This window comes from Zootoca vivipara, chromosome 13 (assembly GCF_965207765.1).
Source record: "Zootoca vivipara chromosome 13, rZooViv2.hap1.1, whole genome shotgun sequence".
NCBI classification, from domain to species: Eukaryota; Metazoa; Chordata; class Lepidosauria; order Squamata; family Lacertidae; genus Zootoca; species Zootoca vivipara.
This window is the reverse complement of record NC_142596.1, coordinates 48850683-48878073: the sequence shown is the minus strand read 5'-3', so window position 1 is coordinate 48878073 and position 27391 is coordinate 48850683. Positions and strand designations below refer to the sequence as shown.

The following is a 27391-nucleotide window of genomic DNA, read 5'->3' as shown; positions in this document are numbered from 1 at the left end:
CTTTTTAAAAAACAAAGTGAAACTCAAAAGCACCTCATGACAATAAACACATTAGATCCAGCATAATACAGAGGGGGTGGGGAATCAAATGGGAGCATTTTTGAAAGGCAGGATTTAAAGAACCCTCCTGCTTTAGTTCCTGGAGAGCCAATGTGGTGCAGTGGTTAAGACTTGGACTACTAGGACATTAGGAAGAACTTCCTGACAGTAAGAGCTGTTTGGCAGTGGAATTTGCTACCAGGGAGTGTGGTGGAGTCTCCCTCTTTGGAGGTCTTTAAGCAGAGGCTTGACAGGCATATGTCAAGAATGCTTTGATTGTGTTTCCTGCTTGGCAGGGGGTTGGACTGGATGGCCCTTGTGGTCTCTTCCAACTCTATGATTCTATGATTGCAACCTTGTTATACTTTCTTGATCTGTCACCATCTTTTGATACCATTGACCTTCATATCCTCCTGAACTGACTAGGGCACTACTTTACAGTCGTTCTGGTCCTATTGTCATAGTTGATTTCAGCGAATAGAATTAGGTAATGATCTCTTGACCCCCTGGCAGTTATGCTGTGGGGCACCACCATAGCTGCCAAGTTTTCCCTTTTCTCGCGAGGAAGCCTATTCAGCATAAGGGAAAATCCCTTAAAAAAAGGGATAACTTGGCAGCTATGGGCACCACACCAGAAGGTACCATTTTGCCTCCGGTGCTATTTAACATCTACATGAAGCCATTGGGAGTAGTCATTAGGATATTTGGGTAGGTAATCCCTAATTTTATTTCTCTGTAACATCTGAATCAGCACCATTGGCGAGTGCTTCCTGGGTCCAGATAATTGGCCAATTGACTACTTTGGATGGAGCAGGTACATTGTCTCAGGGTGCTTTTGGATCCCTCTCTCCAGGTGACCTCAGTGGCCATAAGTGCCTTATAGCAGCTTCAGCTGGTAAGACAGCTATTATTGCCATTTCTGGATCAGAATAGCCTGGTCACTGTTGTCCATGCATTGGTAAATTCCAGATTACGGTATATATATTTCATTTAAAAAGTTATAACTAACATTTTTACAACTGTAATTTAAAACACACAGGTTAAAATTGCAATAAAATAGACTAAAATGCAATTAAACTTCTACACAATTTCTAAACATGTGGGTAGGCTTGTCTAAATAAGAATGTCTTCAGCAGGCATCGAAGACTGCAATGCACTCCATGTGGAGCTGTCCTGGAGATTAACCCAGAAGCTGCAGCTAGGGCAAAATGCAACAGCTCAGTGGCTCTCTGGGGCAGCATATCAGCATCATATTGCTGAAATACCTAATTGTATCAGTTGCCGATTAGGTGCCAAGCCAAGTTCAAGGTGCTGGCATTGGTGTTCAAAGTCCTATATAGCTTGAGACATGACAAGGATACTGTTTCATTGCTTATATATACATCATATCACTGCATTATTTAGAAGAGGGTAACCTACAGCAGTGTTTCTCAACCTTTTTTGGGCCAAGGCACACTTGTTCCATGAAAAAAATCATGAGGCACACCACCATTAAAAAAGTTTAAAAAGTTAACTCTGTGCCGCCCTATATTGACTATATAATTATGACTGTAAGAAACACTTGCCAATTGCTGTGTTGGTTGCAATCTCCTGTAATAAGGCTTCACAAGCCGCTGATTTCTCTGCCAGCACAATCCTTTGCTCAGCAAGTTTCAGGTTGAGCTCATCCAGCCAGCTTCTTTAAGTTTGTCTAAAACCACTCTCCCGTGGTGGTGGCTGTTGAGAGCTGCGCTCGCTCCGCGTCGTGACCCAGCCGGCTTATTTTCCAGCGGGTTAGCGATATTTATTGGCGGCCGCCAGGCACGTGACAATGCAAATCGCCCTTCTCGTCGCCACACGTCGCGGCACACCAGCCAGCGTCTCGCGGCACACTAGTGTGCCGCGGAACAGCGGTTGAGAAACGCTGACCTACAGGTACCATATTATTAGAAGGTCCTTTCTGAACCATATTGCAACCAAGTCTTTAAGTGTGACAGCACCTACTTTTTTTCTGTTTCATATCAGACAGACACTGTCTTTAATGTATTTTCTGTGTCTGTTGAATACTTTCTTCTTTCCATAAGCCTACTAAGTGGACTCCCCCCCCCCAATCCCAGTTCATTTCTGAATTCATTTGAAATTCTTTTAACTTTTTATTTATTGTATTAAAGTGAAATTACTTTGAGATGCTTCATAGGAAGCAATTTTTAAATAAACTAAATAATAGCAATAATAATATATCCTTTTAGACCGTTCTAATGCTTCACACCTTTACAACATCCCTGCAGCATTATTACTCATATATCAGTTTTAGGGTGCTGAAACTCAAAGGATTGACTTAAAGGATTGTAGCTCACCTGAGCCCACCTGGAAAATTCATGGCATGTTACTGGTTTACTCCTAGTAAATTCCTAGAAAGATTTGGGTGGGGGTCTTCTTTGTTCAAGTTAGTCTACTAGCCCTGCTGCAGAACTGATTGTATGAAACTGCAAATTAGATAATGCATATACATGTAAAAATATATCTGAAATGGTGATCTGGGAGGGATTGAGCCTATGCCTTTGCATGTTTTACAATGTATCTTCTACTTAGGAATTCATTTGTACCCACAAAAATATAACAAAGGGTCTGTAAATTAGGCAACAAATATTTATTGATTGCTTTATTTTAAATTCTCACTAAGCTTTTAGTGTTTAGTGCACCCTTAGTTTAAAATCTTACCGGCAACAACGAAAAGCTTCATAAACTTTTTAAAAAGTATTGTTTCTTGTGCTCTTACTTGGGACACTCATTCAGATTGTTGGCACTTGTCTGTGTCAAGGGACAATGGAGTGTGCCTCTGGGGGTGAAGACTAACTGCTGCATTAGCAGCACTGAAGTGATGTCACCGTAGCATACACCTGTGCTGTGTTTATGGAGCTCTCAGGGCTGCCCAGAAAACAAGACCCCACTCTCATCCTTGCTGATGTTGTCCTAAGGAAAGCAGAGCAATACATTTGACACCAGCTGAGCTGCTGGAGTTGCCGGAAGGTGGCATACAAGGTGCCCTCCAGCCATCTTAGGGATTCCACTTTGGATTTGTGTAGGGTTTACTCCCTAGCCCTTTCTCCTCCCAAAGATATTCCGCAAGGCAGCAGAGGTTTAGGATCAGAGTTTTCCTTCTCCCAGGTGGGCTACCTTCATAGATTGACAAGCCCCATCTGCCCCTCACTTGCCTCTACAGTACGTGTAGAAATTGCCTTCTTTGCCATTAGACCCAGTATTGGTCTCGTCTGCTCAATCCGCCAGAGCCTTTCTTTACATACAGGGGAAGTCCCTAAGTCATGGAGTGTTTGAGACCCATTGGCTACCCTCACCTGGTTTAGCTGGCCAGTTGAAGCCATTGCTGGGTTGTGGCTGCTGTTGCATGCTGAAAGCTTCTAGGAGCCACAGGTGAGAGCTGATCGCAGGATAGGGACCAAAGGTGGAGAAACTAGCCCAGAAGGAGGACGATGTGTTCCGTACCAGAGCTACCGGTATTACCCCCTCTCCTAACACTCCATACACTCCATAGTAATCATTCAGTTTACTACTCAGGATTATACCTGCTTGGCCTGGATCAGCTGCAAGTGACTCTCTGATCTTCTGTGTGTGTCCTGTATGTGCATGTGAGACTGGGGTTGACCATACCTGCTGCTGATATGCAGCTCCTGGATCCCAACATGTTAGTCTCCTTGAATTACTGGCTCCATGGGAAGCTTTATATATTTAGATTTTTAAAAAACATGAAACTACATCTTGGAAATTTGTAGTGAAACTTTTTGCTTTTTTGTTAGCTATGTGCCACAGCCCTAGTCAGGATCTAAGTCTTCCTGTCCTGCAGCAGGCAGAGCATGTCTTCTGTGAGATCTGTGTGGAGGTCATAATATAGCACAATTCTGGAGGGTACAGAGCACTTCATAGAAGGGATTGAAAGTCAATCACATAGGAAAGATAATCTTTTGAAGCTCTGAAATGCAATCAGAATTTAGTTCTGTGCCTAGCCTGTATTCAAGGGTATGATCAGCAGAAGAGGCAGACCCCCTCCAATAATAGGAACATTACCTAGTTTAGTGCAGTATGTCCGTGATTATCTTTAACATAGCTTGAAAAGGAACTATAGCATACTAAACATGGATGTACAAGGATTTATTTTTCCACACTCCAAAGTAGCTTTCCAATACTTTCTCCATGTTGCTTTCCAAAGTTCTCAAGACCTTGCAGCCTGTTAGTGACAAGTATGAGGAGGTTGAAGTCTAGGGAGCTAAGCCCAAAGGAGGCAGTCAAGGGTCAGCCAAGGTCCACTTTTCCCTTAAACTCAAATTTCTTTTCCCGTAGTCAAGTCCAGTAAGAAGCAAAATTTTCTCCATCCTGGCAGGAAATGCTGAAATCATCATAGTATGCAAATTGTCTTTACAAATAGACGTTAATATCCATATAGGAAAGGTCTCTTTGATTCTGACTGTCCAGTCTCTGAGCCAGTTTAGATGATAGCCCTCCTTGTGCATGTATACCTCCTCCCCTCCTTGCATATAGAGTGCAATTTCTAAATTTGGCAGTGCCTTATTTATTGGAAGTGTCATCTTTCTCTGATACCATGATGAAAGATTTTAGATAAGAGAATTAGGGAGAACCTGCAATAAATTGCAGTTCATGAGATACATTCTATATAAGAAATAATATTTGTTATTTTCAAGGTAAAGGGTAAAGGGGACCCCTGACCATTAGGTCCAGTCGTGACCGACTCTGGGGTTGCGCGCTCATCTCGCATTATTGGCCGAGGGAGCCGGCGTATAGCTTCCAGGTCATGTGGCCAGCATGACAAAGCCGCTTCTGGCGAACCAGAGCAGCACATGGAAACGCCGTTTACCTTCCCGCTGTAGTGGTACCTATTTATCTACTTGCATTTTGACGTGCTTTCGAACTGCTAGGTTGGCAGGAGCTGGGACCAAGCAATGGAAGCTCACACCGTCACAGGGATTCGAACCGCTGACCTTCTGATCAGCAAGCCCTAGGCTCAGTGGTTTAACCACAGCGCCACCTGGGTCCCTTATTTTCAAGGTATTGTATAGTAAATAAAATTAAAGAAAGGTGAAAGTGAAATAAAAGCAAATTCTATTTTATGAATGGGAAGGGAGGTGGGAGAGGAAGCCAGTTACCCATTGAATCTCCTGATTGCAGTGTGAATGCAGGTATTGAGAGTGAATATTGCTTGAACATGCCCAGGATCCAAGTATTCTGGGGGGAAAAGTTGATTCGAGTTAGTGGATATCAGACCCACTACCGGTAGCAGTGTCTTTCCCCACACTGTAAGAAGAGTTCAGGGCTCCAGGTTGCTTGGACCAAAAGATGTGTAGTGGTATTTGACACCTGGGAGAGTTTCAGTAGAAGAAAAGTGAAACAAAACACCTACCCACTTGGCCTTTCTTTGATACCCTATAAAGCACTAGACAGCTCAGGGTGATCTTAAGCATTTAATTGCTGTATAGTGCGGGTGTTCTGAAGAGTGGAACTGGAAAATGTGTTCGTTTTCCTTTTCTTGGAAACATTCCTATATAGTGCAGGAAGAGAAATATTTTCTGTTTTAAACTGATGGCATGCATACCCTTCCAGAATACTTACTACAGGCTACATTGAGCTAGTAATTTCCCACTTTTCTCCTGGAATCCATTTTCCTTCCCCCACCCTCAACTGGCATGCTAACATTTTGTGTCTCAGCTCACTCACAGTCTGTCTAATATTTATACCCCGCCCATGTAGCTGGTTCTTTTAGAACTTTTCCTTTGTCTCCTGAGGTGGAAGTGAAATCTACCCATAGAGAAAAACCATAAGGTTTAGCACAGTGGGGGTTATGCATCATTTGCCCCCACAACTAAAGCATAGCGAATACACAGGAACTCCTGTCTTTCATGTTAAATGTGGTCATGGAAATTTCATCTTCAGGTAACAGGATGAGTAATAGAATATTTCTTATCTCTGTAGGCATAACTGTCATCTACATTCCATGAGTTAAGGAAGTTCACAAACCTTTGAGCCATTTTGAATTGTTTTTTAAAAATACCATTCTTTCTTTCTGCAAACTTGTATTATAGTTCTGTATAACTGGAGAAGTCCCTTGAGTATGTACCATTACCTTAGTTTTGGGTGGCCCTGTTTCACTTGCAAGCTGATAAGCACTCAACTGCCTGAGTCCACTATTAAAAGGGAAGATTCTTGGTGATTCGGGGGATTTGGAAGTAATAAAAGCCTAATAGCTAACTCTAATAATTAAAAAAGAAACAACCCAGAAAGAGAGGTCCATTGTAAATCTAGATTGAATTTCTATTTTCTTAATAGTTTGTGCAACAGTATGTGTCTATTAATATACAGTACCATGCTTTCAGCACTGTAGCTGTTTTCCTCACCAGGTTTGCAAGCTGATATTCTTGGAAGGAAAATCGACGAGACTCTATATCTGTGACTGCATTTCTGTATCAATATGTTCTATTGAATTTCCCTATTCTTACTGCAGTTTTACTACAGTATTTTGTTCAGGGCATCTAACATGGCAGAAAAATAACTATAATACACTTATTAATGTTGCGTTCTTCCTTAGACTTTTCTGCTACCGTATTGTTCACAAGTATGCAAATACAACTGCCCCCCCATGAGCCTTTTATTAGTTTCTAACCTTAATGAAATGCAGATTTGAGTACTGTAATGTGTAATCTTTTACATATCATCATAAAAATAGTACAAATCTTTGTGCATGGGACAAAGTATATGCTTTTTCTATTAGCATTGTGATCAAGTTCCATTATGGTACCTTTAAATATAGGCTAAATTAAACTTCTGATTGCTCATTGCTATCAGGAATAACAGATTTCAGGGTAGCATGACAAAACCGGTTTAGAACAGAGACTTTGGTTTTCTGTTCAATATACAATTTCAGTTTCTCTCTGAAAGTTTCACCTAGGAAGCTGTAGATAAGAGGATTCAAACAGCTGTTTGAGAAGGCTGCAAGGTTCACAATGTGTCCGGTTAAGGGGTAGTTATGTCTGAAAGATTGGCCCCTTGATGCGGTTTGCTCTGTCTTTTGAAGAAGTTGCACACTTATGAAGACATTTTCAGGAAGCCAGCAGATGAAGAAGACAAGGACAACAACAAAAATCATACGAAGAGCTTTCTGTCTGCGTATCCGCAAACTTCTGTGCTTGTGAGCTCTTATCAAGACTCTTATAATTAACGAATAACAAAGGCCTATAATAGCAAAAGGGATGATAAACCCTAAGGTTATTTCTAGCCACTGAATTTCTTCTACATCCGCAAAGCAAAAGGAAACCTCCCCAGCATGTTGCAAATGTACAGCTGTGAAGGGCACTAGTGCTGCCGAGATAGATGCCAACCAGATGAGGCCACAGCTTAACCTGGCATGTTCCATGGTGCGAAATAAGTTGGACTTCATTACTTTTGCTAGTGCTATGTATCTGTCAAAACTCATCCATGTTAGGAAGAATATGCTGCTGTACATGTTGATTTGAAGGAACAATGACATAAAAGTACAAATTATTGTGATATCGTAATACTTTTCGTCGAGATTAAAAACTTCGATGAGAGAGTCAGCCACCAAAATGAGATCTGCTACTGCAAGGTTTATGAAATACAAGTCTGGAATAGTCATCTTTTCACGAAAACTTATGTTCACCACTAAAATAAGAATGTTTCCTACGAAGCCAATAGGAAAAAGGAATATTGTGTAAAGGCATGATAAGAAAAGACCTATAATGTATTGCTGGTGTTCTGATTTATCCGAGAGGCTGACAGTTTTGTTTTCATTGCACAGATATGATCCATTTCGTTCAAAATATGTGCTGTTACAAAGTACTTGAGATGTGGATGCTGTGAAAATTTCCATGGTATGGGCCTCTCTTGGGTAAATCGCTTAGGACTTCAGTACCAAAGTGCTTAAATGGCTGGTGAATCCGAAGAGATCTGTAGAAGTCATATTTTGTAATCTGCAAAGGCAGAATCAGTTTAGGTCAAGACTTGCAGAATTTCTACAGTACCTTAAGAAAAGTGGTAAGCAAGAATCAATTGATATATTCTATAACACAGGAACTTTTGTATAGTAATGATGATTTCAGGTGTATACATATTTCTTCTATTGTAATCTTGCTTACAATTTGAAAGATGCTGAATCATAATAGTTCTGTTTACTTCAGTTTAGCAAATAATGAATCTTGTTTGATCTGCAATTAATAAAAAGAAAATAATTAATCTCCTTCCTGTAAAAATGAAAGTGTTCATTATTTATTAACATGAATGGCCTTAGCATCTGTTCATGTATATCCATGATGCTGTCTTTGTGAATTTAGTTATATGAACCACAAATATATGAATGTACATGTTCAGTGTAAATGTTTTTGGGATCATTTTAGGATCTGTATAGTGGCAATGAGTAAAACCTCTTTTTGGCATTGCTCTTATGAGAAAAGGATAAAAATCAGGACTAAAGCCAGTTTTGGATGAAATAAAAGATCAACTTTCTGTTGTGTCATGTTTTTTGCTTTCATAGATAATTATAGAAATCTTAACATATAACCCCCACAGCACATGCTTTGGCTGCAAAACTGATAGCTAGAAGAAAAGTATGGGACCCTTCTGATTCTTACTCTATTTTTGTCACAGAGGCTTAAAAAGAGAGAGGCTCTTATAGATCTGCACATTTTAATTGCTTTTCAATGGTATAACAGAAGTCTTTGGAAAAAGAATATTTATTTCTTAAGCAGTTACCTTTTCTATCTATGTTGTTAAATGATTTGTAAAATTATAAGGAAATAAAAATAAAGCAGATTACCACAGATTATTATAATCTTGAACTGGGTTATGTAAACCTTATTGCCAAAAAGCCATGAGCAGCTAAGATTCTTACAGCATTTTAAGTATATGGAAGTGGAAACACATGTAAATAAGATGTAAACTCTGTTTGGCCTAAATATCTCTGACCTAATTTTTGAGCCAGATTGAAATATTACATACATTTGATTATTGAGACCTATCAGCCTAACCTCTTCCAGCGCAGTTGGTAGTAGAATGCTGTGTGCAGCTCTGGTTGCCTAATCTGGAAAAAGCTATTGAAGGGATGGTGAAGACAATAACTGGTTTAGAATCTATGAAAATAGACTAAAGATAAGCTATTTTTATTATAGAAGGTGGAGGATTAAGGTGGCAGTGGCAACATGATACAGTTTTATAACATGAAAAGTGTAACCAGAATACCTTTCCAAATAGTTCTCTCCATCCAGTTAAATTGATTGACATTAATAAGTTGATTCTTACAAAATTTGCTACCAGAAGCTGTGGTGATGGTCACCACCTCAGATTTCTATAGAAAATAACTGGAAGGATACATTTATTAATAGTGATTAGCCATAATAGTTTAAAATAAAAAATCCCAAGTTTTGAGGTGGTGTACCTCATGAGTACCAGATCCTGGGAACATGCATCAGAGGGGATATCCAGAAGTGGCCGGTTTTGAATATCCAGAAGTAGCCGGTTGCTGTTGGAGACCAAATACATGCCTATCCAGACGTGAGTTGAATTCAGTGGAACTTACTCCCAGGTAAATGTTCATTGGATTGCAGCCTTAGCCTGGTCTTAGTCTTATTTCTTCCTATTTTATATGAAGGTACTGTATGCTTAAAGTCATTTCAAGGGGTTTGTCATGTTTATTTCCAGAAAGAAAATTTATTTTTACTTGCCCAAAATAAAATACTGTGTTTTTGAATTACCACGAGGCTTGTGACAACATATTTTTAGATTAGTTACTTTTTGAAAAAATGCATAATCTTGTAAAAAAAATTGATTTTGGCAGTAGAGGATTTAAGAATAACTCGGCTATTTTTTTAACTTACCAATCTTTATAATTATTGTTTCTGCAAGGTAGAATAAATCACTTTTATACATCACTAAAAAGCAGGCCAATGGAAATATTGAAGGGAAAACAATATTTTAAATAGTAGTGCATCAGTGGCATTCTGATAATGCTCTGGGTTTTGCAAGAAATCTAAACGATTTCAACAACATTCATCATTTTAAATTGTTCTTACCATCATGTGTTTTTAGGCTAATTTATGTTTAATTACATCACTATCACCACCACCAATTATAAAAGTTAGTGCTATTCAGATTATTCTGGATTGAATTGAAGGCAGTAGTGTATCGGTACAGTTAATTTAGAACTGAATAAACACCTATATTTTTAAAAGATTGTTTAAGATACTGTACTTAAATGGTTTATAGCAACAAATCCAGGTCTTCCTGCAAGTCTTACCACTATAACAAAGTTTTATAGATTCTTGTAGTTCTGCAGTTTTTGTTGAGCTGACATCATTTTAAAGGCTAAAATTAACTCTGTTTCTGCTGGTTTATTTCTCTTTGCCAGTTCAATCTGTATTTTTTTATATAAAAAAAACATATTTCAAGAGACTTGGGATATTTGCCTATTTTCATCCCTCTTTTGCTTTTGGGATCCTACTTCAAATACAAAAATAAACTCAGATGCCAGTACACTGAGCACAATTTCACAGATTCAGCTAGAAGAAGCACCTTCAGCATGTACAACTGCTTGGCAGTACAAGCATATAGCAAATGCAATTAAAAGAAAAACATTAAAACTCGAAAGTGAAGAATGATTCTTTAACACATGCTTTAATAACTAGAGTGAGATATTCCTTGGCTGTACAAGTATATAGCAAATGCAATTAAAAGAAAAACATTAAAACTCAAAAGTGAAGAATGATTCTTTAACACATGCATTAATAACTAGAGTGAGATATTCCTACCCTCTTTCGTGAGTCCTGTTTTCCCTTCTTAATCGCTTGCATGTTTCGGTCAGCTCAAGAGGTATCCCCATCTTGATATATGGCATTGTGGTGTTCATCCTCGCTATCATTTTGCTGCAACAAACTTAGCTGTATCATAACATTCAATGTGCCGGTGCTGCTTCTAAATCGTGATGCAGCAGGTGGAGGCTTGAGCTTCATCTGCTGCTGAAGGAAGCTGGTTGATAACTGCACAAACACCACCTGGTGGCTGCCAGAATTGCTCTGCTTACTGTGGGAAAAGAAGTCTTGAACAGCTACGTTAAATCCTGTTTTCTCAGTGGAAGGGACAAGACTATAGTGCATGTCCTCAGCAGACTTTTTACTCTGTGTGTGTATGGTGTGAGAGAGGGGAAGAATAAAATACTCATTCCTTTCTTAAACAGCAGCACCCAATGCCTCATTCAAACTGCTTGTTAGGGATATTACACCAGGTTGGAGGGGGTAAATGCTGTTTAAAAGGGGAAAGCTCAAAGTTCCACTGGGCATGCCTCCCAAGCCCATGGCAGCTTATTGGATCCTGGCCACAGTTGGGCACACAGAGTCTAGGGCTTGCTGATCAGAAGGTCGGTGGTTCGAATCCCTGCAACGGGGTGAGCTCCCGTTGCTCGGTCCCAGCTCCTGCCCACCTAGCAGTTTGAAAGCACACCAAAGTGCAAGTAGATAAATAGGGACCGCTACAGCGAGAAGGTAAACGGTGTTTCTGTGTGCTGCTCTGGTTCGCCAGAAGTAGCTTTGTCATGCTGGCCACATGACAAAGCTGTCTGTGGACAAACGCCGGCTCCCTCGGCCTATAGAGCAAGTTGAGCGCCGCAACCCCAGAGTCGGACATGACTGGACCTGATGGTCAGGGGCCCCTTTAAGATAGAGGAAAAAATTGGGATTTCTGTGGATCATAAATGACCTATATTATATTAAAACAGTGCTTAAAAAGCACAGTATACTTGTGAGAAGTTCAGCTTTCTGAGAATTTTTTTATTTTAGAAAACAAAAAAAACTGTCTAGCTCTCATGGTTGTGAAACTATGCTTGAAAGTGCTGCTGCATAAGTTGCCAGTACTAACACCTACCCTAAGTGTACTTCAGTAATACCATTGTACATATGGATACAGCATGATTTTAATACACTGCAGAGTTTCCATGATGTGATCATGTGATCGTGTTGTGAATGAACTTGAGGAGTTCACCTTGAATGCATTTCTCCACTGCCCCAGAAATGCCTTACCCAACCTGGTGCCCACCATACATTGTGGAATATAGTCCCGTTATCCCTAAGCATTATTCATGCTGGCTGGGACCGATGGGAATTAGAGTCCAGTTTCTGAAGGACACCAGGTTGGGATAGGCTGCTCTAGAACCATGGTTGTTCAGCAAACCTTTCCTTTGTTCACTTCTCTGCCAAATAAGCCCTATGTGTCTGCAGTGGAATCTTTGTGCATTGTAGAAGATTCTGAGGGATGTTATGGGGCGTGTTCTCTGTGCACCATCTTGGCTTGCTGGGCCTCACTTTTGCTCCCGTTAACATTTCTACCAGCTGCACATTACACAGAGAATATCGGGGGGGGGGACTGAATTTCAGAGAAGCTTGACACAGTTTGAAAATCATTGCTGCAGAACCCAGAAATCACAGTTTTGGTCATTATTTCTGGCTGTTGATAGCCTTTATTCTAAACTGTAGCTACGTACGTACGTACGTACTTACGTACGTATGTATGTATAATCTGGTTGTTGGTCAGAAACCAAACGTGAGATTTACCATTTACTAAATTATTCAGTATTTTGTAACATGTCAGTGTGGATCAGGGACAGCCAACATGGTGCCCTCAATATGTGAGCTCCAACTTCCATTAACCTCAGCCAGTATGGCTAGGGCGCAAGTATCAAGGGAGCTATAATTTCAAACATCTGGAGGGCACCACATTGACTACCCCTGCTCTACATGGCATCTCTTTATTATTATTCATGCTTGATGCTCAGAGTGACCTTTTCTAAGCTCAGTTTTTAAAAAAACTACCTGTATGTATGCTTTTCAGGTTAAGAAGCCAATTGTTATCCAGTGATTGTGCTCTGTATTCTATTCTATTGCATGCCAATATTTTATGAAGCCAGCAAGACAGACGCTAAGTATTCATACTGCTATGGGCATCGCTGGCTCCCCTGTCATACCTCAGAATCTCTGCTGTTGCTGAGATTCCACTTGCTGGCATTTGGTATCTCCACATAGTAAAATGGAGTCAAATTAGGTCAGCGGCAGCAATTTATCAGAGTTCCATTTGTGACTAGGTAACAGCTCTTGCTGTTCAATATGGCATATGTTTCCTCACATTTTCAGAGAATGACCCTTGTTTCCGAATACCCAAGCTTTAGTGCTCGTACTTTCTGAGCATTTAACAGGTGTGGTGGGACTAGCTACAGATTTCTGTCATAAGTGCATGCAATGGCAGACTTACATTTGCCTCCATGTGATGCGTGAAGCATTGAATGTAACATGCTGGAGTGGGGAGAACAGCTCCATGGAGGCAGGGGCAGTCAGTGGTAAACCTCACATCACAGAGCAGTGTATTTGTGACTTGTATTGAACATATAACTGCTCATTTTATTTTCTCGGTGTTTGCATTTATTGGGTTCTTTGGGCTATTCCTTTCACACAGTGAGTAAGATAAATGGCTATTAGTCATGACGTCTATATGGAACCTCCATGTTCAGAGGTAGTATACTGCTAAATACTAGTTGCTGGAGTGTGCAAGAGTTATTTAGTTATTGTATTCATAAGTCATTTTTTCCCAAGACACCCAAGAAGACTTAACAATTTCAAAATACTAAAACAAATAATAAAAAAATGTAAAGTTGGCCTTGTGAGTTGAGGAGTCAGTCTGACTGGAGTAAGTCCTGATGTTTCCTTTGTCTGTTTGCCTGCCTGCCTCACTCTCTTCTGCCTTCCCACAGGGTGGATGGCGTCCATTGGATCCATAGGGGAAGGGTTTAATTTACTGGAGCAGGCCCTGATGTTGACCATACCTTCCTTCCTTGCTGGCGTCTTTAACCACTTTTGATCCTCAGGTCTCTGATCCCCAGTCCCCTTCCCATACCTTTTCCAGTCACATGAGATCCCTTGGATTCTTTGTAGTTTGCCCTTCTTTCTCCCCCCCCCCCCAAAATCAGGGTGCGTCTTTCCTTTGGTGGGTTCATTTGAGGTCAGATAATGCGTAGACTTTCCCCCCCAGATACTACTTGCTTGAGTGTGGGTAGATGTTAAATAATCCCCTCCAATCCCCAAAGGCGAAATATGAAAACTGTTCAAAGAGGCTTGGCAATGTCTCCAGCTTAATAGAAGCTAAGAATCAGCACTTGTTAACTAAGGTAAAGGGACCCCTGACCGTTAGGTCCAGTCGTGGACGACTCTGAGGTTGCGGCGCTCATATCGCTTTACTGGCCGAGGGAGCCAGCGTACAAAGTCTCTTTGTGTTTAATGGGGCCTATTCCCAGGTAACTAGGTACAGGATGGTAGCATAGGCTTCAGTTTAGAGTCGGCATTGGGCTAAAACGGGGTTCTTATGCCTTTAACAGTTGTATGACAGGCAGACATTCAACAAGTTAACCCTTTTATAGAATGGAAGCACAATTACAGGAAAAACTTCACCATGACTGTGCTCCCTCTAGTTTTGTGTTATACTATGGCCCAATGGCAGCCATTTTGTGACTGGTGCCCACAGCACTCTCTCAAAATTTGAAATCTGCCCATGGATCCAAAATAGTTGGTGACCCCTGTTCTACGCAGACAAAGGCACTTGGGGATGGCACAAAGCAGGACCATGGCCTAGGTATGTTCAGACACCCCGAAAAAGAGGCTTGATGGGCCTTTTGGTCCCTGGGCCTGAGGTTCCCATCCCTGTCCTAGAAGCAGCTAGTTGGTTGCTCTGGGAAGCAAGATGCTGGAGTAGATGGTATTTTACATTTGATCCACTAGAGCAGGCATATGCAAACTCCGGCCATCCAGATGTTTGGGACTACAATCCCCATCATCCCTGACCACTGGTCCTGTTAGCTAGGGATGATGGGAATTGTAGTCCCAAACATCCAAAGAGCTGGAGTTTGCCTATGACTGCACTAGAGCTCTTATTGTTGGATTAATCAAATGCATTCCAATAGATTAAAATTTTCATTTGCATATGAATAAGAATAATTACTTGGAATAAAAAAGCATGCTTTCTTTGGTTTTAGACATTGGAAATGGATCCCTCAGGTCACAGCACCTTAGCCTATTAATTCCCTCCTGTATGAGGTGGAAGGAAAAATGCTACTTCTGATGGAACTTGCAGTGTCTGTGGTGTTATATAAAAGATAATTTTAGAAATCTATTTCCTGATTAAATTTTTAAACAAATTAATCTGAATGAATTGACTAAACATTGCAGCCCTAGCTTTTATCTCTTGGGTAGAACACAACAATGTACTTGATTCTGCCACAAGTATCAGTCATAGTTCCTCTTCAAGCCTACTGAAATTTAAACCATAGCTTTCCATTTATTTTTTTATAATGTAGAGACTACAGAAAAATGGGATATTAAAAGCACATCAGATCTCCACAGGCTCCGGGTAAAGAGCTAATGCAGGCTTAGAATACTTTCAGTATACTCAGTCTAATAATTCTCACTCATCTTTTTTCGGATATGGGTGATGTTATTTTCCATTTGGCTTATGGTTTACTATAATAACATTTCCTTAATTGCTGCAGGAAAAAAAACACTACTGTATCTGAATAGAAGTAGACAGCTTTTCCCCATGACTGGAACAAACATCCACACACTAAAATGCTTCTATTATCCTACTTGTGCTTGCTATAAAAATGAATTACGGTATGTAATAATTGGAAGATCATTTAGACTGCTGAAATATTTTTAGAAACCTTTATTAACCATATGCATTGAGAAAACTTGAATTTGGTTCACATTTTGATAGCTGAAAAACAGTTCTTGATTCTTGTTGATCATATCATCATAAACTTTATATATACATAAAAAGTACAGTGGTGCCTCGACTTACGAATTTAATCCATTCCTAAGGCACCTTCATAAGTCGAAAAACGCCATTGGAAATGTGTTTTCCCATAGGAATGCATTGGAAACGGAAAAATTCGTAAGTCAAAGCAACCCTATCTAAAAATTCGTAAGTCAAAAAATCCCTATCTAAAACCACCGTGTTTTTTTCCCGGATGTCGAGACATTCGTAAGCGTGCGGCCATAACCCCCATTCATAAGTCGAAAAATTCACTTGTCAAGTCGTTCGTAAGTCAAGGTACCACTGTAGCTTCTAGCATTCTGTCACACTCTAGTGGGATCAAGAAATGGAACACAGGGCAGGGCTATGCAGATGAAGAGATAGGAAAAAAGTTTTTTTTAAATCAATGGCTGGGATCACTAGGGGTGGGGTTCGTGCTTAATACCTTCCATAATAACAACGCTTCATTGTTTCCCAATTCAGGTAAAGTGTTACACTTGGAGGTCCTGTTGTAGTGAGGGCAGACCTTAGCCTCAGCTCCCTAATATTAGTTGGCATAGATGTTGAAAGGCTCTGATGTGTCTTCCTTACAAAATCCCTTCTAACATTTCCCCAACAACGATTGCAATGTATAAGCACACAATGTTAAAATATTTTCTTGCGAGCTATCTCAGACAGAGAATCCCCTGAGTTCTTTCCTGGCACATATGTTTACTACATCCCAAAGTCCAGCCTGTGGCAGTAGTTGATGTGTGATTTTGTTGTAGGAAGTTGGTGAAACAAAGATACACTTTGTCATTACCAAAAAACAGTCCAGAGCAATAGTTTGCCTTGGACATACGTTTCTCTTTTCATTTCCAGAAGTATTTGGAATAAGCCAGTGTTCCTGATGAGAAATCAAACTATCATTATTAATAATGATTATTATGTTGTACATTGTGCCATAACCATAGACGACACTTTACAGAGTAGCATATGGGAGAGAAAGTTTCCTGCCCTAAGACACATAATTCCTGACCATCAGCCAGGGTGGTTGGGGTTTATGGGAGCTGGAATTCACAGCATTGATGGGCAGCATGTTGCCTCCCCCTGCTTCAAGGTAAGCCTTGAACCAGCAGATAAAGCTCTCTATGCATGAAAAGAAAAAGGCTCCAACACCCTGTTAGATCTTTCATGCCTTGCCTTACATTCATCTCATTTACTGTTAAGAAACTCTTAGACTGTTATTTATTACATATCTTAATGAAAGAACTACTGTCCTCCTTGCATTTGGGTTTTTGCTTGCTATGACTTTTGACATGATTTCAGTTTTCTCCAAAACATGTAAAAAGGCGTGATTCACCATGATCACAAGGACACATTTCATCTTACTATACCATATTATCCTCAATAGCACCATTCTCATGTTAAATCTTTCATGTTGTTGGTCATTGTTATGTATTTAACACTGCCTGCACCCGAAATAATTAACTTACCTCAAGCCCAGAACAGCTGTCCTGCTTAGAACCTGTATTCATGTCCCACCCCACCCTGAATATGGCTTTTCCATTTCCACTGCCCAGCAGTTAGGCTGTCTTGAATATACTGCACACTTCCAGCAAATAGCAATCCCCTTATGCAACCGCTTACAGAATGATATAATTGTATAATTGGAATGGGCCCAATTCTAGTCTACCCCCCTGCAATGTGGGAATCTTAACTAAAGTGACCATGACATATGGCCATCCAACCTCCAATGAAGGCGTGACTGCCACCTTCTGATGAAGTCTATTATCATCAGAAAGTTTTTCCTAATGTTTAGTCGGAATCTCCTGTCTTGTAACTTGAATCCATTGGTTTGGGTCCCACCCTCGGAGCAGGATAAAACAAGCTCCATGTGGCAACCCTTTAGATATTTGAAGATCATATCTCCTCTCGGTCTCCTCTTTTCTGGGCTACCCAGCCCCTTCAACCTTTCCTCATAAAGCTTAGTTTCCAATCCCTTGATCATCTTGGTTGCCTTCCTCTGCGCACATTTAAGCCTGTCAACATCCTCCTTGTGGTGCTAAGAATTGGACACAGTATTCCAGGTGTGGTCTGACTAAGGCTGCATATAGTGGTGGTATTCTCCTGATCTGAACACTCTACTTGTGTTGATGCAGCCTAGAATAGCATTAGCTTTTTCTGCTGCTGCATCACACTGTTGTCTCACGTTATTAAGCTTGTGGTCCAACAAGACCCCTAGATCTTTTTCACATTTACTACTGACAAGTCAGGCACACCCCATCTTATATTCTTGCAGCTGATTATTCCTGCCTAAGTATAGAACCTTACATTTGTCCCTACTGAAATTCATTTTCTTAGCTTGGGCCCAGTTCTGCAATTTATTAAGGTTATTTTGAATTCTGATTCTGTCTTCTGTGACATTAGCTACCCCTCCCAGTTTGGTGTCATCTGCAAATTTGATGAGCACCCCCTCACCTCCTTTATCCAATTCATTTATAAAGACATTGAACAACAGACCCAAGACAGAACCCTCCCAAGTGGCACCCCACTTGTCCCTTTTTTCCAGGAAGATGAGGAACCATTAGTGAGCACTCTTTGGGTTTTGTTGGTCAACCAGCTACAAATCCACCTAACAGTAACCTTGTGCAACCAACAGTTTACCAGCTTCTCTGCAAGAATATCACAGGGGACTTTGTCAAAAGCCTTATTGAAATCAAGGTACACCACATCCACAGCATTCACCAATCCACCAAGCTTGTATCTTTATCAAAAAGAAGAAATGAGTCTGGCATGACTTGTTTTTGAGACACCCATACTGGGTCTTCGCAATCACAGCATCCTTTTCTAAGTACTCACAGACTGACCATTTAATTATATGTTCTAGGATCTTTCCTGGTATCGAAAAGCTGACGGATCGGTAGTTACCTCAATCTTCTCCCCCCCCCCTTTTTTGAAGATGGGTACAACTTCTAGTCTCAGAGCCTCGATGTCTATAATTCAGTATAACTAATTCGTCTGTTGTTCCTTACAGTGCTGTTCAATTCTGTACACTGGAAAGCCTTTTAGAAGCATCCACAATCAAGCAATCTGGATTCTGAAAGCTAGGCTTCTTAGGCTAGACAATTCCATGGGTGGTGTTTGTTGGTCCAGGATGGGTGAACAGAGAAAAAGGGGCCCTTCTTCAAGTGACTTGTATCCCTTATGAATGTATAAAAATGTATGGATTGAAGGATTATGGTGCATGATAACTTGTACATCAAATCCTAGGTGATACACTGCTTTTATCAAGATCTCCCTTCACTCTCCCATGCAGTCTTCCATATTCATTACCCCTTTGTTGATCCTGGAAAAGTTTATTTATATAAAAGCTCTTGACCATGTTGTCTATCCTGTTGTTCACTCTGCTGTCCATACATCAGTACACAACAACGACGTGCAATAGCAACACAGGAGGAACATTAAGTAACTATGATTGTAGCTTTCAGCCCCAGCTGGAGAATATTTGTTCCTCAGGTTGTAAGAATAAAAAAGCTTGCAAATCTTTTATTCCTTCAGGTTCTGTATGTTGGCAGATGTGTAGCTTTTTTCTTTAATGCTAATATTTTGGAAGGCAAAGGTCAGCGTGATCCATTTTCAGAGGGCCCAGATGAGACTTCAGTATGAGTCTCTGGTATTTCAAGAGGACTGTTACTAGCATGTCTCCTCCTGCAAACTTTTGTGAGATTAGTTATAGCATTCAATAAGCCGATTCTGCATGGTTTATGAAGGCAAAGAATGATAACTAAACTAACACAGCTTTCGCTGAACAGCAGGATCTCTGCAATATTCATTGTCAGCTCATTTTGGGGTGTCCCTATTGTCCTCTGTATTTTCAAGCTGGTCCTAGAGAGAATCATACTGTTGTAAAATAGACGACACACAAACATTGTTATTGTAATAACCAAAACAGTCAGATAAGGGTGAATATTGTATCTTGAGGGATGGATTTCTGGCTGAACTTTTTTAACAAACATTAGAATAAAGCAGAGAAGCTTGGCCAAAGATGGAATGCAGAAGCCAAAGGTAAATTTAATAATCTCGTATTCAGGCCATGCAAATAAAGGATCTAATTGGCAGTCTGTTTCTTCGTGGTAATTCTCCATGCCCAGCAGTGCCACCACTATTAGTGCAGCACAAAAGGCACATATCAGTGCAAATGCAACAGATACCATAGGGTTGTGATGTGCCTTACTAATTAAAGCATTTTGGGGTGGGTGCCTATAAAGAAAAAAGCTAAGCACCATGAGGACAAGAAGGTACTGAGAGCTGAAGTAATTCAAGTTGAAAAAAAACGACAGCGTTCCACACTCAAAATAGGATGCTTTGAGGTAGGCAGGCCTTGTGATGATGGTGAGTGATAAAAGAATCATTAACATGTTGCTGATGGTGTGAGCAAAAAACATTATATCTAATTTCTCATTGGTGCGCTGCATATGGTTCTTGATGAGGATGCCTATAATAACAATCCCAGCTAGTAGACCAGTTGGTACAAAGAGCGTAATATAGCAGTGCATAAATCTTGATATTACATGTTGTGAGAATATGATGTCTTCAAAACTTGTGAATGAATCTCGGCTCTGGCTTGGATACTTCATCCAGGTCATATTATGAGAGACCATTCTTGTGAGGTTGCTTGGTGTTCGTGCAAACTGGAAAACAAACAAATGACTTTAAATGTATAGTCAAAGCAGAAGAAAAGTGAGAAAGTACCAGCGCATATCTTTGGATTTTTTAAATGTCAAAATGTGCTTAAAGTGCACCCCAGCTGCAAATCATAGAGCCCTGTGCTTTGTCAGAAAGGAATGTAGAGTTGCTGTTGAGCCTGAGCACAATGTTACTTACTTAGAGTAAGAATTTCAGCAGTAATATTATGACCTTTTAATTTTAAATACCCCGAGTCTCATGATGGAACTATTGGAAATTGGGAAAATAATTGTTTTTTTAAAAAACTTATTTTTAACACTTTTATCTGATTATACTCTTTTGTTAGCCTATAACTGTGTGTATGTGTTTATAGCAGTTATAAATTCCTAAAGATAGGGTTTTTTAAGGTGAAGCTGACAGGGAATTAACTGTAATAGCTCAATCATGTGATGCCATCATGATTCTGTTACCATGAAAAGACATCACTTTCTCTTTTAAACAAATAATAGACTTTGTAAAAAGATACAATAGTTGTTTGCTCTGCAGAAAATGACTGCCATAAATATGGAATGTGTAATTTTATAGGCTACCTAAAAGCACGATTTGTACGTTATCAAAAAGATGATTTCCATATACTTCGTTGAAAGAAATCTGTTGCTAATATTATTCAGGGTTTTTTTAAAAAAAGGATTGTGCTGCAATAGGATAAACATTTCATATTTTAAATTATGCAGAAAACTATATGGAGCTTTTGGGGTGTAATTATTAGTACATTTTAAAATATAGCTTCTACTTCCCAAGCTTTGTGCTCGTATTAAAAGATGTTTTAGCATATCTGCAATTAAAAAATATAGCATGCTATGTTTGCTATTTCATCTTCTGTTTCCTTTGTAACATAAGCATTTCAGTTTTCACATTAATCCCCAGATTTAATACTGTGGTTTCTTCAAATCATTCAATAATATGCAAAGCTGATCCATTCAGGCAGAGTGTATATGTACAGTGAATTGCAGGGACACTGCAATGCCTTGGGTCTCTTATCAGAAGTTTCCATAGAGCCTCATCTAATAATGGAATAATGTTTCTCCCTAAGACTTTCTTCCATAGCTTATATGTTGTTAGTACAGTTCTGTCAATGTTAGAATGCTGTGCTTTAAGCTACAGTGTAAGTTTAAGGCTTTGGTTGTATGCCACATTTAAGAAGACTAAGACGAGCCCTGCTACATTAGACCAAATATTCATCTAATTTACCATCCTGCATCTCACAGTGGCCAGCGGTATGTCCCTTAGAGACTTAGAAACAGGACATGAAAACAATAGTCCTTCCCCAGATTATGCTTCCAAACATGGACATCAGCTTGGAACTAACGTCTTTTGAACTCAGTTGGACTTTCTTCTCAATAAACATGCTCAGAATTAGTCTGTGTGGCGCTGTGGGTTAAACCACAGAGCCTAGGGCTTGCCAATCAGAAGGTCGGCGGTCCGAATCCCCACGACGGGGTGAGCTCCCGTTGCTCGATCCCAGCTCCTGCTAACCTAGCAGTTTGAAAGCACGTCAAAGTGCAAGTAGATAAATAGGTACCACTACAGCGGGAAGGTAAACGGTGTTTCCGTGTGCTGTTCTGGTTCGCCAGAAGCGGCTTTGTCATGCTGGCCACATGACCTGGAAGTTGTACGCCGGCTCCCTCGGCCAATAACGCGAGATGAGCACTGCAACCCCAGAGTCGGTCATGACTGGACCTAATGGTCAGGGGTCCCTTTACCTTCATGTTAGACTGAGCTAACATAATATTAGCTTATTCACACAGAAACACACACACACACACACACACACACACATATTCTGACATCCAGCCAAAAATGGCTCCCATGTAGACTTTCAAACAGTTGAGATCTACTATAAAAATACAGTATCGATCGCAAATATTTCCAGTTGTTGGGATACGGGTATGTATGTGCAGAGTGGTGTAATAACATGGATTTTTAATTTATTTATTAGACTTATATCCTGCCATCCCTCCTCCTCCCCTTGTTTTCACAACAGCCTTCTGCTGTACATTAGTCTAAGGAATTGTGATTTAGGTCCCTCAGTAAGGGCCATGCTAGACGTGAAGTATGTAGGTCTTGTGTTGCTTTCCTTTCACTGTGAACAGCAAGATGGATTGACAATCTGATTCAAATAAGGACCATGGACCTGATTCAGGCCCCACCCCAGCACTGGCTATTAGTTAGGTGGGGGGGGGGAATGAAGCCCTGCAATAAGAGCAAAAGCTTCCACAGAAATAGCTATATATGTCTCTTGCCTTTCACCCAAAGAACTTGAAGCAGAATACAGTGGTACCTCTACTTACGAATTTAATGCGTTCAGAATGCACATTCATAAGTCGAAAAAAACTGTAAGTCGAATCCCATAGGAATGCATTGGGAGAAAAATTCGTAAGTCGAAGCAACTCTATCTAAAAATTCGTAAGTAGAAAAAATCCTATCTAAACCGCATCCAAGATGGCGGACGGAGCTCCGTTCGTAAGTAGAAACATTCATAAGTAGAGTTATTCATAAGTAGAGGTACCACTGTTTGTTTCCCATTTCCTTCCTACAAATACCTTGTAAGGTAGAATTAGGCTGAGATAGTGACTGCCTCGGTTTTATAGCCATGAAGGAATTTTGATCCCCAGTTTCCCCAATCCAGTGTTTTCAAGATTGAGAGAGCCATGGGATATAATGGTTGAAGTACTGGCCTTTGATACTTAGACTTTGACCAAGAAGACACAGGATCAAACCCCTGCTGTGCCACAAATATCTCTTCATGAACTGAAGGCCAGATTTTTGTCATGCAGTTTGGTCCTGAACAGTTATTCTAGAGCAGGCTTCCTCAAACTCGGCCCTCCAGATATTTTTTGGCCTACAACTCCCATGATCCCTAGCTAGCAGGACCATCATCAGGGATGATGGAAATTGTAGTCTCAAAACATCTGGACGACTGAGTTTGAGGAAGCCTGTTCTAGAGCATCATAGGCAGCATAGTTGCAGCATTGGTTGAATTATGCTAGATGAAATCAACAAAACCCTTTCACGTATTGAGGCTTCAGCAATAACTTTTGGGGGCAGCTTTTTCAATTAGGTATCTTTGCAGCAAGAACCCACAGTTTACAGTAAAAAGGTGGAGTTGGCTAAAATGAGTTAGCTTTGAAATTGGGATTTGGAGCACCCAGAGCATCAGATGCAAGAAAGGGAAGGTGGGCTGCAAACAAAGGATATTAGACTAAATTGTTAAATGGGAGGGAGGGATTTATCTGCTCCACTGGCAATAGCTAGCTAGCACTCAGCATGGATTTTTAAAAAAAATGTAAAAGGGATTAGTTCCTTTCCATTCTGCTACCAGAGTGAACTCTGTTTCATTAATGTAAGTTGAAATGAAACTCACTTGTGGGTTAGAAGAAGAAGAAACAGATTGTTTGCTAACAGAAGAAAAGCATTTAGTGAGAGAGCACATCCGCAAAAGCCTAAGCCACTAGGTTATTACAATAATTATACCATTTATAAGACACTGAAAGAGTGTTCAAAGCACATGACATATTATCTCAGTGACTCTTAAAAAGCAACTCTATGATGTAGGCCAGTATTAGTATCTGTGAGTGTTTGTGTTGAGGCTGAAATAATCTTGCAGGGGTCCCCAAATTGTGGTCCATGGATCACCAGCTTAGTATTAGTACTGTCAATGTCTACCTTTCTGCTCCTGACTCATGAGCAAACTGTCAAAGTGGCATTTAATAAGCATATTTGTAAGTGGCAATAAGAGTTGTAATTGTTGAGCTTTTATTTAGGAAGACCTCAAAAAAAAAAAAACCCCAGAGTTTTCCAGTTGACTTGCCTATGAAGATCCAGGACAAAGCACCGCCTTTCAGAAATCCCCCCCCCCCTGACATCAATTCAGCCTTTGAAATCCCAGTATTGTCCTGGAAAATCCAGACGTGGGGTAGCCCTAGTTGTGATAGAATAGATCTAAGTTCTGATATAAGAGTAGTCTACAGCTTGAGTGTTGAAGAAATGCTTTTCATTTGTGAACTGACAGAGTACGTTCAACTAGAATAATAGAATTGTAGAGTTGGAAGAGATCCTGAGGGCCATCTAGTCCAACTCTACAATGCAGGAATCTTGAATGCATCTTTTGGATTTGGGCTCTAAGGAACTCTTAGATTCCATGCATTTTGTGAAAAACACTCAGCAGGCAGCAAATGCATCAGATGCACATCACCATGTAGTACATTCTTAGTAAAAACCTTACAGTGGCATTGAGAATTCCATTTTGTAAAATAAAATGAAAAACATTTATAACTGGAAAGAGTACCTTTTCTGTTAGTGAGGAAAAAAATTACATGGAGGTATATAGATTGTGAGGTTCTTTAATTTCCATTACTCTGGGAAAAGAATTTTTACCACCACCTTTCTCTGATTACCTAGCATAACAGCAAATTTACTGCAGCAATTTTAGCAAGCTTCATGGCTTGTGCATCCCTTCACTTTGTTTAGTGGCTTCTGCAGAATGAAGTGTCTTAGAATATCATCATTTCATGACAACAGCTGAAATTACAGTCAGAATGCATTACGTTTAAAGCCATGGATTTCATAATTTTTGCTTTAACGCAGTCCTTCTCATATTACTTTTTCTGCTGAGGATCTTCTGCATATCTTTCATTAATGGGTGTTGCAGAGCATTCTGGGAAGTATTCTGAGGTGTGCAGTCAGTTTATCCAGGACACTAACCTAGCCATTGGGCCTCATAGTTACCACACTTGAAGGGAATGTCTGTCCTATAACAAACCCAACATTCTTCTTTGGATCCTTTTTGCATACAAGGGAAAGCAGGTTGTAGTAGGCAAGCTGGCTTTTAGGGGAGTCTCTCCCATATTACAGATTTTTCTCATTGCAGAACCTCTCTTTTGTTTCCAAGTAACCCCCAGGGTTTATTTGGAACATAATTTGAACAAGGAAATAGCATTTATTCCTAGCGCGCGCACACACACACACAATGTCCTGGCTTTTGAAATATAACAAAATTGGAGCCTAATAGTTAAAGGTTTATTGTTCACTATGTTATGTTTTAATAGTTGGATTTTGTTGATGTTTTAGTTATTGTTGTACTGTATTTCTATTTTAATGGTGGTTGTTAGCTGCCCTGGGCAGGATATAAGACAAATGAATAAATAAAATATATTTTTTAAATTTAAAAAAATATTTTTTAAAAAGAAATGAATGCAGTTCTTGTTTAGGATATGCATTTGCTTTCTTTTTTGGAAAAAAAATCTGTATACTGTTCACTTCTGTTTCTCCACTTCTGATTTTTTCTTTCACTGATGGTTCTTCCCCTTATTTCTTTCTGACTTTTTCTGACTCCTCCATTTTAAAGAGAGCTCTTCTCAAGCATTGTGCTGCTCGTATGTTAGGCTTTATTTGTTTTGGCAGTGAATACAAAAATGTTCTGGAATCCTGTTCTCAGGCTCAGACCAACAGCTAATAAATTATCCAATAGATGGAGCCGAACCATTCCCCACAACATGCAGGAGAGAACTACAGGAGGGCAAGTACTGTGGGGGAAATCTCTTGAGAAAGGCAGAACTTGAAATTATTTCCCCCTTGCATGCGTTTGCTTAAAACACTCAAGTCTGGGGATTTCAGTTTAATGAATTAAACTGACAACTTATTTGAAAGCTTCCAAGCCGCATTACTATGTTTAGGAATCGTTGTTTTAGAAACCAAATCTATTTTTGTATAGATTCTTAGCATATGACAGCCCTTCCCTGGTTTTTTTTATACAAGCAAGCCTTGTGCGCAACTGGAGTGTTATTCTATTTTAGCTGTTTAGTGTAAATGTGTTTATAATTCTTTGCAAAAGATGGTTCTGGGGATTCTGACATAAGTTAAATTCGGAGACAGGATTTTAGAGGCAGAGAAAAAATTGAGTTACTTATACAGTTGATTACAATAAGAATTTAATTGAAGGAATACAGTTTCTACAGAAACAAGCAAATTGAGAAGATATTTTTTCTTCTACACAGAGGAAGAATGTCAACAGTGTTGTGTTTAACATCTGTGATGTGCGCAACTCTTGCTTTAGTCTTATTCTAAAACAGTAGAAGGCAACATTCTGGCAGTAGAAAGTTTTGATTCCTCCTCCCCACTTCCTTTTGTTTAAATAGTTGAAGCATCTGGCTTCTTGCACATTTAAGAATTCTGTGACACTTTAATTATTTATAAAAGGATTCTAGCAGAACAGAAAAATCCAGGTCTCTTTCATTTTCATAACATTTTTTTTAGATGTGGTATTTTGCTGCATTTTGTTCAGCTTTAAGCATATTACTGAAGCAAAGAGGTTGGAAGTACAGAACTCTTTTTCACACTGATTTTGGTTCTTAGTGATGATGAAAACATTTCATATTTAAAACAAAGTAGGTCACTTACCCGTGAAACAAAATGCAGATGCAACAGGCTGATGCTGTCTTTATGATCAGATTGATGAGGAAAATAAGTTTTAATGCATACTTGGCTTCCTGTGTGTGGTGACGTGTTCAGTTAGAAAACTCAGACAACAAAAAACCACAGTTCTTCTGTAGGAAACAGGAACTTGGATTCATGTAATTCAAACCATACACGTTGCAATTTTAGCCCGCGTATGGCTCCATCATGTGACTTTAAAGTTTGAGTTGACCTACACAGAGTGATGTTTTGGTACTCCAGAACAGAAAAGTAGTGTTTAGTCATATATTTTTGAGTCTTTGAGGCCATCCAGTGGCTTCTCAGTTATTTTAAATCATGAAGCCATTCTACCCCT

General features: G+C 39.8%; 3 protein-coding genes across 8 annotated transcripts in view; 1 reads left to right on the top strand and 2 right to left on the bottom strand.

Annotated features, from left to right (window-relative positions):
• Window positions 1-27391, top strand: part of CHLSN (cholesin) — a 133771-nt gene that overhangs the window by 14715 nt on the left and 91665 nt on the right. The window contains exon 1 of one of the 6 annotated variants that reach the window (XM_088656627.1): window positions 25965-26140. The exons of the other annotated variants lie outside the window; for them this stretch is intronic. Within the exon in view, the coding sequence (XP_088512753.1) occupies window positions 26093-26140 (48 nt within the window). The 5' untranslated portion in view covers window positions 25965-26092. Of the gene's footprint in view, window positions 1-25964; window positions 26141-27391 lie in introns of those variants that run through there. 6 annotated transcript variants of the gene reach the window in all.
• Window positions 6734-8156, bottom strand: GPER1 (G protein-coupled estrogen receptor 1). Its single transcript, XM_035131319.3, has one exon. The coding sequence runs from the start codon at window positions 7928-7930 to the stop codon at window positions 6860-6862; it is 1071 nt and encodes a 356-aa protein (XP_034987210.3). The 5' UTR covers window positions 7931-8156; the 3' UTR covers window positions 6734-6859.
• LOC118092790 (uncharacterized) lies at window positions 18730-27160 on the bottom strand. The gene is made up of 2 exons (XM_035131325.3): window positions 27022-27160; window positions 18730-20567 (listed from the first exon to the last, which is right to left on the bottom strand). The coding sequence occupies exon 2, from the start codon at window positions 20535-20537 to the stop codon at window positions 19497-19499; it is 1041 nt and encodes a 346-aa protein (XP_034987216.3). The 5' UTR covers window positions 20538-20567; window positions 27022-27160; the 3' UTR covers window positions 18730-19496.